The 17,329-nt window shown below is 40.4% G+C and overlaps 1 protein-coding gene across 1 annotated transcript in view; it reads left to right on the top strand.

The window, feature by feature from the left end:
* The first annotated feature begins 13,125 nt into the window (after window positions 1-13,125).
* Window positions 13,126-17,329, top strand: part of WDR44 (WD repeat domain 44) — an 81,521-nt gene continuing 77,317 nt past the window's right edge. Inside the window, exon 1 of the mRNA XM_072817977.1 lies at window positions 13,126-13,609. Coding sequence (XP_072674078.1) covers window positions 13,533-13,609 — 77 coding nt within the window. The 5' untranslated portion in view covers window positions 13,126-13,532. The remainder of the gene's footprint in view (window positions 13,610-17,329) is intronic.

The following is a 17,329-nucleotide window of genomic DNA, read 5'->3' as shown; positions in this document are numbered from 1 at the left end:
AATGACAGATAAGAGAGAGAGACAGACAGCAAGAGGACAGATAGACTATGTCCTTTTAAAGATTTTATTTCAAGAGACAGAGTGAGCACAAGCAAAGGGAGGGGCAGAGGTAGAGAGAGAACCTTAAGCAGGCTCCATGGTCAATGAGGAACCCCACCCAGAGCTTGACCTCAAGACCCTGAGACCATGACCTAAGTCGAAATCAAGAGTTGGGAACTTGGGAGACACCTGGGTGGCTCAGCAGTTGAGCATCTGCCTTCAGCTCAGGGTGTGATCCCAGGTCCAGGGATCAAGTCCCCCATTGTACTCCCTGAGAGAAGCCTGCTTCTCCCTCTATGTCTCTGCCTCTCTCTTTGTGTCTCTCATAAATAAATAAAATATGGTGTTTTAAGAAAAGAGAGGGAGATGGAGATTTGGGCACCTGGGTGGCTCAGTGGTTGAGCATCTGCCTTCGGCTCACGTCATGATCCCAGGGTCCCAGATCCAGCCCTGCATCAGGCTTGCCACAGGGAGTCTGCTTCTCCCTCTGCCTATGTCTCTGCCTCTGTGTGTCTCTCATAAATAAATAAAATCTTTTAAAAGAAAAAGAGAGACTTAACGGACTGAGCCACCCAGGTGCCCCAGATCATGTCCTTTTTTTTATTTTTTTATTTATTTATTTATTTATGATAGTCGCACAGAGAGAGAGAGAGAGAGAGAGAGAGAGAGAAGCAGGCTCCATGCACCGGGAGCCTGACGTGGGATTCAATCCTGGATCTCCAGGATCGTGCCCTGGGCCAAAGGCAGACGCCAAACCGCTGCGCCACCCAGGGATCCCCAGATCATGTCCTTTTAAATGCAGGGCTGATGGTTGAGATGGTGGGAAAATAAGAGCCAGTAAGAACATGTCAGCACTAATGTAGAGGAAAGAAAGAAAGCTATAAAGCTGGCACTTACCTTGGGATAGCTACTGCTTCTTAGAAACCCCAGAGAGTAGTTTTAATGGGCCAATCAAGTGCAAGCAAGGGACAAAAGGAACAAATCCAGGGGTCCAGCCAAGGTTACAAGCTGGATCAGGCACACAGCATCTCCCTCCTCTGCTTAAAGTCATAGCCCCAGAAATGATGCTCTTAATGGAGGAACAGAGTAAAAACAACAACAAAAACAAACCAACAACAACAAAAAAACACTACCTAGAAGCAGATGGTAGAGATACATGCTTGCTTGGTTTTGGCTCTGCACAGAATAGAAAAAGAGGAGGGAGAGAGAGAGATAAATTCCCTTTAGACATCATAACCACAAACCTGAACTCAGGCATGTTTGGGTCCAGAATTCACATTACTTATACAGTCAAAACACCTCATATCAGAAATGTAGCTTAAAATAGGTTTGTATTGGCAGTGCAATTGATCCTTGAACAACACAGGTTTGAACTGCATGGGTCCACTTATATGGAGATATTTTTTCAATAAATACAATATAGTACCATAAGTTATTTTCGCTTCCTTATGATTTTCTTCTTTCTTCTTTTTTAAGTAAGCTTTACACTCAACATGGGGCTTTGAACTCACAACCCCAAGACCAAGAGCCACATGCTCTACCCACTAAGCCAGGCAGGTGCCACTCATGATTTTCTTAATAACATTTTCTTCTCTCTAACTTACTTTTTAAAAAAGATTTTATTTATTTATTCATGAGAGACACACAGATATATATATATGTATATAGGTGGGGTATACTAGAAAAAGCATACATTTAAAAGACAGGTTCAGAATAAAATATAAAAATTTTTTAAAAATAAAAGACAGGTTCAGGGATGCCTAGATGGCTTAGTCAGTTGGGCATCTGCCTTCAGCTCAGGTAATGATTATGGGGTCCTAGAGTTGTGTCCTACACAGGGCTCTCTGCTCAGCAGAGGATCTGCTTCTTCCTCTCCCTCGGCCCCTCCTCATGCTTATTCTCTTTCTAATAAAGTAATAAATAAATAATCCTAAAAAAAAGTCAGGTTTGCCTAAGTTCAAATTCTGACCCAGCTACTGTGCTTCAGGTCCCCACCTATAAAATAAAAGTAAAAACACAGTGGGGAAAGGTTTGAAAATTGAATGACTAAAATAAGATGTAAAATGTCGGCCAGATCACTGGTACAAAACAAATGATCATTCTCTTTCCATCTTCCATTGTTCTTCTTAGGCCATGACTATCAAACTTTTCCTAAGACTGAGACCAGATCAATGATTTTTTTAACTTTTTTTTTAATATAAGCTCTTTGCCCAACATGGGGTTTGAACTCCCAATCCTGAGATTAAGAGTTGCATGCTCTACTGACCTGAGCTAGCCAGGTGCCCCAATGATTAGTTTTTAAACAGATTGTCTACTTTTGACAAAATGATTATTTGGGGTATAAAACTTTGTTAGAAAATTTGAAAAGTTAAAAGTATATCTACTGTTTCTCAACCCCAAGATCTATGTGGGCATGGTAGGTCTAAGGATTGAATAGTTATTAACAAACCAGAACAGCCAGCTAATAAGACTCTGGTGGACAGGACAATTGAAGTAGGTGAACAGATCTGGCATGGCAAACTAGAATTTCAAGTCCATTACTTAGCACTAGCCAGGTAACATAGGAAAACTGTGGTCAAGGCTTCTCCAAAACTAGAAAAGGCTGATGTCCAGAAGTTCAGTCTTCAAAGATAAGGAACATAAGCAAAAGCTGTAAGTGAAAAGCTAGATTTAGTTATTAAGGGGCTGAGCAATGACTGTTGGAAGCCTGATTCCCAGATGATGGGTCATATGTGTCAGATTCCAGGAGCAGAGTACTGAAGCAAATCAAGAACTTATTTTTTTAAAGATTTATTTATTCATGAGAGACACAGACTGAGAGGGAAAGGCAGAGGCACAGGCAGAGGGAGAAGCAGGCTCCTTGCAGGAAGCCTGATGTGGGACTCGATCGCGGATCCTGGGATCACGACCTGAGCTGAAGGCAGGCATCCAACCGCTGAGCCACCTGCAAATTTGCATCCTGCAAATCAAGAACTAAGATGACAAGGATAAAAAGCCCAACCTAGAAGGATTGGGCCATACCACTGTTAACCCACTACATGGCACAATGCCTGGCGTATAGTAAGCCCTTAATAAACATCTGTTAAATGAATGAATGGATAATGAAGCAACCACAGTGAAGCCGGTAACAGGATAACAATACTGTAAGGTCAGTAGTGAGATTAACATTGAAACTAAACCCAAATTCTGGATGTAAGCAGGTTCACTCAAGGGTAAAAGACCATAGAAGCAGGGGATCAAACAGTCTCTAATATATGGTTGAGTAGCAGGATTACAAGGCTTCAGAGGATATTTTGCAAATGGAGGTGAATTGGGGTGTAGTCTGTCTCTGTATGAGTGTATGTGAAGCAAGATACTTCTCTCATATTACAAATGCATGGTAGGTTATTTATTATTTTTTAAAAGATTTTATTTATTTATTCATGAGAGACACAGGGAGAGAGAGAAGCAGAGACACAGGCAGAGGGAGAAGCAGGCTCCATGCAGGGAGCCGGACGTGGGACTTGATCCTGGGTCTCCAGGATCACACCCTGGGCTGAAGGTGGCACTAAACCACTGAGCCACCTGGGCTGCCTAGTAGGTTATTTTTTTTAGTTCACCGTTTTTCTCTTCTGTTACATTATACCTTAATGTTCACTCCACTGTTACATGTATTCCCAAGTGCACTTAAGGACTTGAGAAAGCAAACAGCATCTGTTGACATATTACACTTTTTTTTTTTTACCATGACCTACTTAGATCTGTCATCCATTTTTTTAAAGATTTTATTTCTCAGTATCTCTGCACCCAATGTGGGGCTTGCATTTACAACCCAGAGATCAAGAGTTGCATGCTCTGCCAACTGAGCCAGCCAGGTGCTCCTAGATCTGTCCTTCTTAATTGGCAGAGGGAGGGTAGGGATATTTATCTCTGTAGTTGTTTTTTTTTTTCTTTTCTTTTCTTTTCTTTTCTTTTCTTTTCTTTCATCTTTCTTTTCTTTCTCTTCCTTTCTTTCTTTCCCTTCCTTCCTTCCTTCCTTCCTTTCTTCCTTTCTTCTTTTCTTTTTTCTTTCTTTCTTTCTTCCTTTCTTCCTTTCTTTCTTCTCTTTCTTTCTTTTTTTCTTTCTCTATGCCCAACATAGGGCTTGAGCTCAGGATCCTGAGATTAAGAGTCACATGCTCTACTGACTGAGCCAGTCAGGTGGCCCTCCCTGTAATAGTTTTTATTGCTTTATAACAAATGATCCAAAAGTTAGTGGCTTTAAAAAATATAAATTTGTTATCTCACAGTTCTGTAAGTTAGAAGTCTGGGTCCAGTGTGGCCAGACTCTGCTCAGGGCCTCATGAGGCTGAAATAAAGGTGTTGGCCATGGTGCATTTTCATATGGAGCATGGGCTCCCTTTCCCAGCTCATTCAGGCTGTTGGCAGAATTCAGTGCCTTGCATCTGCGGGATCCAGAGCTCCAATTCCTTCCTATCAGCAGGGGGCCATTCTCAGTTCCTAGAGGCCACATTCCACACCTCATCTGCAGTTCACAGCATGTTTGCTTTCTTCTAAGCCAGCCAGAGTGTATTTCTCTGACTTCCTCTTCCCCATCTGCCAGAGAAAACTCTGCTTTTACAGGGCTCATGTGATTAGGTCAAATCCACCTGTATAATCTCCCTATCTTAAAGTCAACTGATTTGGGACTTTAATGACATCGGCAAAAATCCCATCATAGCCGCACCTAGATTCGTGTTGAACTGAATAACTGGGAGGAAGGGTGAGTAAACTAAGAGCTAGGAAATCTTGGGGTCTATCTTAAAATTCTGCCTACCACAACTCCCAATGTTGAGATGCACCCATTGAGGTTAAGAAAACCATTACACACACACACACACACACACACACACACACACACACACAAAGAAAGAAAACCATTACAAAAATGAAAAAAAGGAATATCAACCAATTGCTTTAATTTTTTTTATTATGATATTATCACTTCTGACACTTCACTCATTAACATGCCTCAGTTGTTACAGGCTGGTAAAACTAGAGCAAACTCTGGGGAGATAATGAATAAAATAAAATAAAAGTGTGAACTTAGGCTCAAATTTTGACCACTAAATGCTAGCTGTGAAACTTTGGGCAAGTTACTTAACTGTTTTAGATCTTTTTCCCTACTTAAAACATAGTATATTCCTCATATTACATGGATTAAGTGAAATAATATATGCAAAGTACTTAATAAAGTACCTAGCACTAACTTAATGATAGCAACTATTACTATTTTATTATCACTGAATGACATAAGATATTTGAAACTATCTCAGAAAGTATAAAGAACTATTCTAATGCAATATTACTAGGTACACACAGAGAGCATACCATTAGGCAGGTACCCTATACATAGGTTAACATGTTTAGTATGTACACATATTATCCCATACTTATTTAATGTACATTTGGCCATTTGAAATTTCCATTTGTCTTTGTCTCTTAACACATTTAGTGTAAACACATCAGTGTATATTCTCAAAATAAAAAATAATAAAGAGGACTGGTAACCATCTTTAAATAGATTAAAGGTTTTGTTAGACTTAGTAACCAGATTTATAACCAGTAGATGTAAACTAGAAACACAGATTTGGGCTAAATACAATGAAGAAATTTGTTTACATTTATCAAAAAGTGGATTGGGAAAAAGAAGGAGAAAAAAGTGAATTGGGTAAGGGTGCTTAGCTGGCTTAGTCAGTAGAGCAGCACATGACTCTTGAACCACACATTGGACATAGAGATTACTTAAAAAATAAAATGAAATAAAATAAAAACAATAGTTAAAAAGTGGATTGGGTAAATAGTAAGCTCCATGTCCCTGAAGGACCACTTATCAGGAAAGCTTGTAAAAGGAATCCCTATTTCAGATATGAGGTTTGGACAAGCCATTTTTAAAATCCCTTCTAGTTCTAAGAGTCCATGAAATTCTAATTTTTGCTATTAAATACATGTCTCATGTGTGTATGCACACATGTGTATTAGCCTGATGATTGATATTTCTATATAAATGTTTGCCATTTGAGTCAGCTTTAGCAATTAAAAATATATGTAAACGTCACAGGAAACAAAAACCCCAGTTTTTGGTCTGATGTAATATATTTTTTTAAGATTTTATTTATCTATGAGAGAGAGAGAGAGAGAGGCAGAGACACAGGCAGAGACCCAGGCAGAGGGAAAGTAGGCTCCATGCAGGGAGCCTGATGTGGAACTTGATCCCCAGACCCGGGATCACACCCTGAGCCAAAGGCAGACGCTCAACCGCAGAGCCACCCAGGTGTCCCATGAAGTAATATTTTGAAGCATAAAGTTCATATGTCTTAGTTTACCCCTGTTTAGATCAGGCCATATATATTGCTTATTGTTTTGAAAAACAAAATTACGGTTAGTTCATATTATTAGAAGTGAACCTATATTTTTTAAAATTTTTTAAAGATTTTATTTATTTATTCATGACAGACACAGAGAGAGGCAAAGGCACAGGCAGAGGGAGAAGCAGGATCCATGCAGGGAGCCCGATGTGGGACTCGATCCTAGGACTCCGGGATCATGCCCTGAGCCAAAGGCAGATGCTCAACCGCTGAGCCACCCAGGTGTCCCAGAAGTGAACTTTGAATATTATGCTTTGCCTCTAGAAGCTTCACAGTGCCTTTGGAAATTATCATTACCATTCTCTGGATGTTAGGCCTGCAGCGCAAAAATAAAAATAATACTTTTTACTGGCAGACTCAACTACATTCCAAGATTTGCTTTGTGGGTATTTTTTCCAAGTTCAGCCTCTTAGTGGCACTTATTTGAACTGTTCTAGAAGCTAAGTGGGATGCTTGCAATAGGCCCAAGACTCACAGTCGTGTACTATATGGGCAACAAATCTCAGGCCTTTATTTTGTATTTTAGTGTACCTTGTATATGCTTGGTTATATATTTTCTTTTACTATTCTCCCTCATTTAAAAAGTAATATGGGGCACCTGGCTGACTCGGTGGATGGGGCATGTGACTCTTGATCAGGGTTGTGAGTTAAAGCCCGGCTTTGGATGTAGAGATTATTTAAAAGTAAAATCTTAAAAAGTAAAAAATAAAAATAAAAAGTAATATACATTCACTGTAGAAAACTCAATCATTATACAAAGGTATAAATAAGGCACACATCTCTTAATATTTAATCAGCAGCCAAAGACCATTATCATCAATCATTTGTTAATATTCTTCCAGAATCCTCCATGCTTATGCACACATATACGTAGATAAATGATTTTACATAAATGAGATTATACTCCATATGCAATATTTTATAACATCTGTTTTTATTTAACACATCATGAGCTTTTGTCACGTCAATGAATACAGAGACTGAACCATTAATGACTGTGGTTAGCACATTGTTCCTGTCTCCTAGTAACTCTCTCTTGGAAAAAGCAACCATTGCATATTCCATGTGGTCCTAGTGAGAAAGAGATTCATAGCAGTCTCTCCCTACTTGGTGTATATCAAGGAATCAGCTGACTTAAGGCTGACAAATAAGAGTTCTCTATGCCCTTAGCTAGAGGAATTTCCTAAGGCCAATCAACATCATCTCTGAGATTTAATATATGACCACTGGGACAAAAAAAGTCTCACTTCCCTTGGGATTGAGAATTATTAGGACATTATAAACTAAAGTTGCCTGTAACCTTTTTCACTGACTTCAAGAAGGAAGCTGTGATAGGAAAATTGAAACCAAATCACAAAAAGCAGCAGAGATAAGCAAAGATGTGAGATGGGCAAGAAGAAAGAGACTGATATACTGGACCCTGGATCCAGCCATGCCTAAAGCTACTTCATCTGGACTAGTCAGTGCTGCCATGTGGTAACATATGCTTTCCTAAAAATCACTCTACTACACAAAGTTGTTCAATAAAAACCCCATGGTTTATGTGGAAAATGAGGCTAGGAGTACAACATTCAAAAACTTGGTCACTATATTATACAGCAGGAACTAACATAACACTGTATGTTAACTATACTCAAATAAAAAAAATCTTTAAAAACCCTACCAAGAAAATATTATGTGTTTATGAAGACCGAATAACACCTGACTGTTCTAAAAAACAAAACCCTCAAAAACCCAAAATCAAAAACTTCTGTCCGTGACACATACACAAAAACATACAAACCTAATAAAAATGGTAGTAGCACAGTTTTATACCTATTAAGTGGTTATGAAATAAACACATAAATACTGAAATAAATAGAGCACTATATTTTGAAGACCTGAAGTTTGCTTGTGGAAATAGGCGTCAGAGGAGTTGTGGCTTGTTATTGTGAAGTGGTGGGAGAGTTATCTGAAATCAGACTCTGAAGGAAAATTCTAATGCTTAGATATGGACGGGTGTAACTCAAAATACACACAATGAACTGAGGTAGATGTAAGTATATTTTGTGCATTCCTATGTGACTTGATTCAGCTGAGTGTATTTTTCTGCTTTTACCTAGTGTTTCTGGCTGACAAAAATCACACTAAAGCAAATACAAAATTTGCTTTATGCTCAAATTCTTCTCTAATACATTAATTACAAAGGAATAGACAAGTATTATAGCAGTCCATATTTGATTATGCAAATGAATAAATTCTCTTTATGTTGTTGTTTAAAATAATCTGTTTTATTCCATAGTCTATATGAACAGTAATACATGGCTACTTAGTATTCAGTTACATAGTAGGACAATTTAAATCCCAAACTAGTTTTCTGCATCTCTTTTTTTTCCTGAATCTCTTAACAAATTTCTAGACTATCTTTCTCTACTTTTGGTTTTTGTATACTCAAAGATTGAAAGTCATTTCAATATTAATATCAAGAAAACATCATTAACAGGCACCTGGGCAGCTCAGTGATTGAGCATCTGCCTTTGGCTCAGGTCATGATCCCCGGGTCCTGGGATGGAGTCCTGCATGGGGCTCCGGGCAGGGAGCCTGCTTCTCCCTCTGCCTGTGTCTCTGCCTTTCTCTGTGTGTCTCTCATGAATGAATAGATGAAATCTTAGAAAAGAAAAGAAAGGAAAAGAAAAGAAAAGAAAAGATCATTAAGAAGATTATATGGACCCTAAAAAGACATAAAGATTCCAAAGCCAAATAGAAGTGATTTTTTTAAAATAATACTTAACATCATAATCTACAACACAACTGACCTTTCAAACATAATCAAAGGTTGATTACAGAATTGTAGCTTGGACCTAAGAATTCTTGGCCAGTTTCAGAATAATTTTCTTTTATGGATTCTGATACTTCAAAATCCATAAAAACTCTCACAGAGATTACAATATTAAATCAGTTCATGTCAATATTGTATCTCAAATCATCTAACTCTGCATATAAAAAGTTTTCCCCTGATTTATCACTTTAGCTCTTGTTTGTAAAAAAAAAAAATTAAAGCCTACACTTGTGACAGTCTTGTCACTGATGCTCCCAGTGAGTACCTGAGTTTGGAGCAAAATTGGCTTCAAGTATACTGCCAGTTTGTATTATTCTTGCCAAGAGAAGAGAGTGAACATCCCATAGACAAATTGTTCCATACACTGGCTGTGACCTGTTGCCTTTGGAACTCCTAAGTAGAGTTTATGCTTTTCAGATAAGGAGACATAAAAATGTTCCTCAACTCACTTTAGCCTCAGACCTGGGTATTTTTTAAAGTCACTAGAAAGGAGTCAGGTAGGAAAAGGTTTTATTCTCATTCTTATCTCTATGTATGATTTTGTGGCATCATACAATTCTGTTGTGAAACTAATTCAAATAACCATTTAATATGCATGTACTTTCAGTTCTGGGGCACCTCATAAAATAATATTCTATGGACCAAAGGTGGGTAAAATTTTCTGTAAAGAGCCTAATAGTAAATATTTTAGGGCCTTGTGGACCATACAGTCTCTGTCCCAACTACTCAACTCTAAAAGTAAACATACAATACATAGACAAAAAGGTCTGGCTGTGTTCCAATAAAACTTTACAGTAGTCCTCCTTTATCCCTGGGGAATATGTACCAAGACCCCCAGTGAAACTGAACCCTGCAGTGCCTGAAACTATAGATAGTACTGAACCCTATATATACTATGTTGTTTCCTATACACACATACCTATGATAAAGTTTAATTTATAAAATAGGCACAGTAGAAGACTAACAATAACTAATAATAAAACAGAATAATTATAACAATAGACTAATAAAAGTTATGTGAATGTGGTGAATATTGTACTGTACTCACCCTTCTTGTGGTGATATGAAATGATAAAATGCCTATGTGATGAGATAAAGGAAGGGAATTGATTTAGGTGTTCTGATGTACTGTTAGATGACATGTCAGAAGGAGAAGCATCTGTTTCTGAACCACAGCTGATCTTGGGCAACTAAAACTGCAGAAAGCGAAACCATAGATAAGGAGGAATTGCTGTATTTACAAAAACAGACAGTGGGATGGATTTGTCCAGTGTATCATAATTTGCCAATCCCTGCTTTGGACCAATAGCCTCCAATTTCTTTTAATGACACCTTGGGGCAGTCTCTTTACGCTCAGAGACCTGAACTATTTCGGCTTCAACTGGTGCAGTTATTATTTTTATCATAAGTAGAATTTTACCTGAAATTAGATTTGATTAAAAAATTTCATTTCTAATAAAGGGAAAAACTTTAACTTCCTTGGACTAAATCTAAAACCTGCTGCTTTAAAATTTTAGATGATTCAGGCAAAACATTCTTAAAAATGGTAACAGGTGATAGGGAGTAGGGGCCTGGCTGGCTCAGTTGGTGGAGTATGTGACTCTTGATCTCAGGGTCATGAGTTCAAGCCCCGCGTTGGGTATAGAGATTACTTAGAAATAAAATCTTTTTAAAAAAATTATGAGGTGCACTTGGGTGGCTCAGTGGGTTGAGGATCTGACTTCTGGTTTGGGTTTTGGTCATGATCTCAGGGTCATGGGATCAAGTCTTGCATTAAGGCCCTGCCCCCTCCCTTACTCATGCTTTCTTTCTCTAAAATAAATAAATCTGTTTTAAAAATTATGACATGCAGTACACATATGCTTTGATGTTACCAGAAACTTACTTTCTCACATAGTAGATAAAAGCATTTAAACAGGCAACTTTAATAGCTCTAAAAATGCTATCTGCTTATAATTTCTCCACTTAGACTTTTTCTAAGCATAATGTTTAAGGTACCTTAAAAGGTCCGAGAGATAGAGGGAAAAAAAAGAAGACCCAAGAGATGTGATATGGTATAGTAAAAAAAAAGCACCAATTCAAGAATCCATATTTGGATCCATTGCTAGATTGTGAGCTCCTGGAAGACAGGTACTAAATTATCTTCTTTGTCTTTTTTCTAAGTAATCTCTACATTCAAGGGGAGGTTCAAATTCAGGACCCCAAGATCAAGAGCCACATGGTCTACCAACTGAACCAGTCAGGCACCCCAACACCAAACTCAATTTTTAAGGCAAACATAAATTCACTATTAGATGACTAGGAAGAGAATAAATTCAGGGAGTTTGTTTGCTCTTTTCACAATCCATAAGGAAAATAAGCATATCTCTCCTAGTGAGCAACAAAAATAATAAGTTAGTATTTGGAGATACCGTTTTATACCTGGGAAATTAACATGTTTAAAACACATAAAAGCTAATAATTACTGGACTGTAACAAAAATCACATCCTCACAAGGACTCAGAAATCCCTTGCGTGCAATTCTGAAATCCAAAAAGTCCTGGAAACTGAAAATGTTTTGTATTTTTAGGAACTTATTTGACAGTCAAATTGATCTAACCTAAACTTATTTGGCAGTACTATCTAACCTGAACTGATGAGGCTATTTACTGGTATTCATTTACCCCGTATGAATAATCATACGGTTTGCTACAAAAAATATTACCATATTTGAACATGCAGTGTTTCCCCTGAATTCCCTGGGATGTTACAGAAGTTACAGTATATGGCATTTGGTTTTACTCAAGCACGCCAGACAACGCTAGATCTTTTCCCAGTTGCTTTACAAGGAGAAATTTAGAACCCCATTTTAGCCTCCAAGGCAAAGAGCCCAGAGCCAATTCAGTCTTTCCTGCTGCCATCTTGAGAAGTAGTTGAGGCTGAGCAAACAGTTCCGAGAGCCCGCCAGTCATGACGTCAACGGGAAACTAAAGCGTTTCAGCGACCACCTAGAAAGTCAATGTTATCACTTTTGTGGTCAATGATCCGTCAAGAAAGAACATCTTGGTCTTTCAAAAAGTACTTATCTATTTTTATCACTGGACATTGGACAATCTAGGGTCAGAATTAAGTTACTAGCTCTTAGCTCTGCCACAGTAGTATCTGTTCAATAAATATTTACCACTGACTGATCCACATCTTGGCCAGTCTGTAAGAATTTCTCTCACATTAAGTGTGGGCAGCAACAAATATTTGTTTAGAGAAAGAGTAACTGGAAGCCTTATGCTGGCTCCGCTCCAGCAATGAATCCATCATTACTTCATGGAACTGGCACACTCCCCACGATCTCATGGACCCCACCCTCTGGCCGGCAGGATCGTCTCTAGGGACCTCAATCAGAGATCCTGTAGTAAACAGCTCGAGTTATTCCCGTAACGCTAGCGGTGGTGGACCTGCCTATGCCCTAGGGTGGGATACTCTGGGCTTGGATAAATGAAGACGACGTAAATGCAAACCACAACGCCAAGGTTTCCCGACATCATTTCCTCACAAGGAAAAAAAGCAGACTCAAAACCACCCCTCTGAAGATGCGGGTCTTCCGAACTCCAGGGTTACAGGGTAAGACAATCCGCCACACCCCACCTACGTTGGGCGCACTCCCTAGGAGCCGAGGCACCACCCCGCTCCTGCGCAGGTTGTAGGCTCCTCCCTCCAGGAGGCTCTTCCCCACCCTCCTCGGCTACTTCCGTCCGTCACCGAACGCCCTCAACGCGCTTGCGCCGTTTTGATAGGCCTCTCGGGTAGCAGAAATCTGAGCGCCGCCGCTCTGGAACCGCCCCCGCCTCCTCTTCGCCCCGCCCACGCTCTAACCGGCCCCTCCCGAAATCTCGCGAGGTTAGGTGCGCGTCCGTATTTTGCGGGCATCTGGCTCTCCCAGCTGCTGTAATTGCTGCTGCGGGAGAAATTGGAGCCGCTGTCGTCGGCGCGCCCGCCCTCCCCCACAGAGAGCCACCGCCTCTTCGCTCACTCTCCCTGTACACCTATCGCCGGGAGCGGCGGCTGCAACAGTCCCTGGACCCACCGCCACCTCCTCAGGCTGCCGCTTGACTGGTCGTTCCCGCAGCGCGGCAGCTGACGGCGGCCCCCTGCTCCTCACCGGCTCCTCACTCTAGATCGTCTCCTCCGTCCCTATCCTCGCCCGGGACCCACCTCCTCACGGTCTCGCCGGGGAGGAGGACGACAAGGAGGAGACGAAAGTCACCCTCCCTCCAGGCGGCGCCGGCCCCCTCACCCGCGGGTGTGTCCTATAAATGGCGTCGGAAAGCGACACCGAGGAATTCTTTGATGCCCCTGAAGATGTGCACCTAGGGGGCGGCTACCCTGTAGGGTAAGTAACTGGAGCTATGGCCCAGAAGCCGGGCGCTCCGGTCCCCCGGTTTCCCCTGTGCCTTCCCCCCGGCACCCCTCCCAGGTCTCGCTGTGTCCGCCACCGCTGCTTCTCTGTTCTCACTCCCGCACTACAGAGGGATTCGGGGGAGGGGGAATGGCCCACCTTGGCAAAACCTCCTCCTTTCCCTGGGGAGCGGTCCCTGGGGCTAAGGAGCCCCTTTCTTGTCTTGCCCTGCTTTCTTCGAGGTGGGACACTTTACGTGTCCGAGAGCCGGCGATTTGTATTTGTGAGGTTCAGCGTTTTACCTTCGAAACATCCGTTTTGGCCTTGGGGACCACAGAGCAGTAACAGAAGAAATTGCACTTCCCGCTGGTTCTCTTCTTTTGCCGCTAACTTACCTATTCGTTTCGAAGGTAGCTTTAATTATCCACCGCCCTCTTCGTTGTATAGAAAGAAAAGGAGCGGCAGAGGGAAAGGTTGGATATTTACTTAGGAAAGTCCTCTAGCTGATGTACCTACATCAACAGTGTTTTACTAAAATAGCACCTCACCGTGAGGCAAAGGAAATCGAAGACACGGTCCTTACCATTAGGGAGAATGCCGTCTTAAAAGGATAGCCGGCCACAATTACAATTGTACATAACCAACTACAGAAATACAAACAAGTGCTGAGTAATCTGTTCGTTGGAAGAGCCACAGCTTTGTCTTGTTTATCTAATTCTGCAAAATGTTTTAATGATGATTAGTTTGAGAGATTCTGAGTAAGAAAGTGCAGTAGTTGGAATGCTTTGCTTGTCTGGGACTGCTTGACTGGGACTTCTACTTACCGACTCCTCCACTTTTAAAAGTTGAAACAGGATTTAAAGCTATTTTGCCGAACTCCTCTACGGACTTGGGTGGAAATTGAGGCAGTGAAATATATTTTCATGCTGTAAGAACTCGAGAATTAGTGAAATTTGTATATTAATGTAAGTAGACACTTATACGGTTACAGGAATTTAGCTGCCTTCAATTCCCAAATTTTCCCCATGGAAGAAACACTGCTTGATGCAAATAAAGTTATTTGTACTTTCTAGAAGTCATTCTAAAGCTTAATATATTTTATATATAACATATAGCAAAAAAGTCACAGCAGCAAAATCAGAAAGAAATGTACGTTGTAGATGGCAGATGTGTTTCCACCAGCCTTCCTATCACTATTACGAGATTTTTGGGTGGCAAGGCCCAATCTTGAGTTGGCACTGAGTCTCCTTCAAGTTCAGTATCTGAAACAAGTTCATAGCTAGATGGTACAGGATTGAAAATACTTTTGGCGCCAAAATGTTTGGATTCCCTTGAAATTAAATTTTGTTTTTGTTGCTTTTCCCTTTGAACTGTCGATTTAGGTTGAATGATATACCTAATCGATTAATGCTTTTGAGTATGTGTGGAGTGGGGAAGGAAATAACTATGTATATGATTGTAATCATTTTAGAAATATGTGAATATTGTTCCTTCTCAGTGAACGAAACATTTAATTTTGAAGAACAGTTATATCAGGAGTTTATTTTGTCTAGTACTTGGCACAGAAAGAACCCAAATGTCCATTCCCTTGTCCTTTCTTGGAATTAACAAATTTAACTTCACACAGTGGTTACTTTGAGAGGAAGTATGCAGAACTTGGAGCTATTTAACTTATTTAAATCCAGTGAGTCATTTTGATAGAATTGATAGAATCACTTCTTGCCTCTTGGGATAATAGAGCTTCTCAAGTACTTTGATCCTTTGATAGTAGGTGAAAAGTAAAAACGTCTCTTGGGACCTAACCTTCTAATTTTAACTCTAACTTCTCCAAATATTAATGGTGTTGAACTCTATGGGTAAAGCTATAGTGTCAGTCTGTGAATTTCATGGCTCCCATCTGTATTAGTAGGGGGGATTTGGAAGAGAATTAGGTTCGTCCGGACAGTTGCATCTGAAAAGAACTAGTAGTACTGGGAGGACTGAAAATGGTTGTGGCATCATTGATATTTCCTCTGTTGTGACAGGTTTTGTCTTTCGTGTAAGATACCTTGAAGAGAAATGCAATGAGAAATCTTGATTTGTGGAAATAGATGGTATCACTAGATATCTGGTCACCAGAAATATCTTCTGTCCCTTGATTGAACTGCAGTGGCACACCATACAGACTCTTAAGAATTTAACAAGCTGAGTTTGCAAACTTTAAGAAATTTTCCTTGCTGACGGGTGTACCACAGTACATAGATCATTTCATCAAATTGTAGTGAACCGGACAGCCCCGGTGGCTCAGCGGTTTAGCGCCACCTTCATTCCGGGGTGTGATCCTGGAGACCCGGGATCGAGTCCCATGTCGGGCTCCCTGCATGGAGCCTCCTTCTCCCTCTGCCTGTGTCTCTGCTCCTCTCTCTCTCTGTGTGTCCCATGAATAAATAAAATAAAATCTTTAAAAAAGAAAAACAAATTGTAGTAAACTGATTCACAAGTGAAAGTTATCTCATGTTTTGTTAATCAGAATCCAAATACACAGTCCATTTCCTGAAATTGATTTATTTCTTCTGTTCCCTTCAGTGGTGTCTTCAGTTTTGTTCTACTCTTTAGAGGTTAAAGATCAGCCCAGTTTCTTAATAGAAAGACTTCATTCCAGTACTGCCTACTTTTCCACAGTGGCAGATCTTCTCCAATTGCCCAGCTTTGCAATATTCACCACATATGTTTATATTTTTTTAATTTAATTTTCTTTTTTTAAGATTTTATTTATTTATTCGTGAAAGAGAGAGAGAGAGAGGCAGAGACACAGGCAGAAGGAGAAGCAGGCTCCATGCCAGGAGCCTGATGTGGGACTCGATCCCGGATCACACCCTCGGCCAAAGGCAGGCGCCAAACCGCTGAGCCACCCAAGGATCCTGTATTTTTTTAATTTTCAAAAAGATTTTTATTATTTGAGAGAGAGCACAAGCAGGGGGAGCAGCAGAGGGAGAGGGGGAAACAGGCTCCCCACTGAGCAAAGAGCCCAACTTGGGCTTGATCCCAGGACCCTGGGATCCTGATCTGAGCTGAAGGCAGATGATTAACCAATTGAGCCACCCAGGCGCCCCTATAACACCACATTTATAATGCTTAAGTTTGATTGATATTTTAGGTCAGATTTCCTTGTTTTCTCCATTTTTACGTATGAGGAACCTTAGACTCAGAGAGATTAATGAATTGGCTTATGAAACACAGCTTGTAAGTGATAGAATTGGGATTTGAAGCCAGTTTTTCAGACTCATAGTCCAGTATTTTTTTTTCCAGTACATCATAGCTATGCCACACTGTGTGTAAGTGTGTGTAGAGATTCTGGAGTAGAATGCTTTAGGACCAGCTTGCTGAATTGAACTGATGCATCTATTTAAAACTGGCAGCCCACTTTTCAGTTCTCTTGGCTAGAAATTCCCACTTTTCTCTTTCAGGAATGTTTATTTTGTCAGATATGATTTTTTTTTTTGGTGGGCAGAAAGCAAAATTTATTGAGAGTACAAAGCTTCTGAGGAGGGAGGGGACCCAAGAGGGTTCCCTAAGATAGGGATTTAATAACATCATACCATGTTACAGCTAGAAGGGGCATCTAGTTAAATTTCTGCATATAAATTATTGTGGGGGCACCTGGGTAGCTCAGTCAGTTAAGTGCTTTCAGTTAAGTGTCTGCCTTGGGTTCAGGGTTCAGGACCCTGGTGGGTT

This window comes from Canis lupus, chromosome X, assembly GCF_048164855.1.
Source record: "Canis lupus baileyi chromosome X, mCanLup2.hap1, whole genome shotgun sequence".
Taxonomy (NCBI): domain Eukaryota; kingdom Metazoa; phylum Chordata; class Mammalia; order Carnivora; family Canidae; genus Canis; species Canis lupus.
This window is presented reverse-complemented; position numbering and strand designations above follow the sequence as displayed.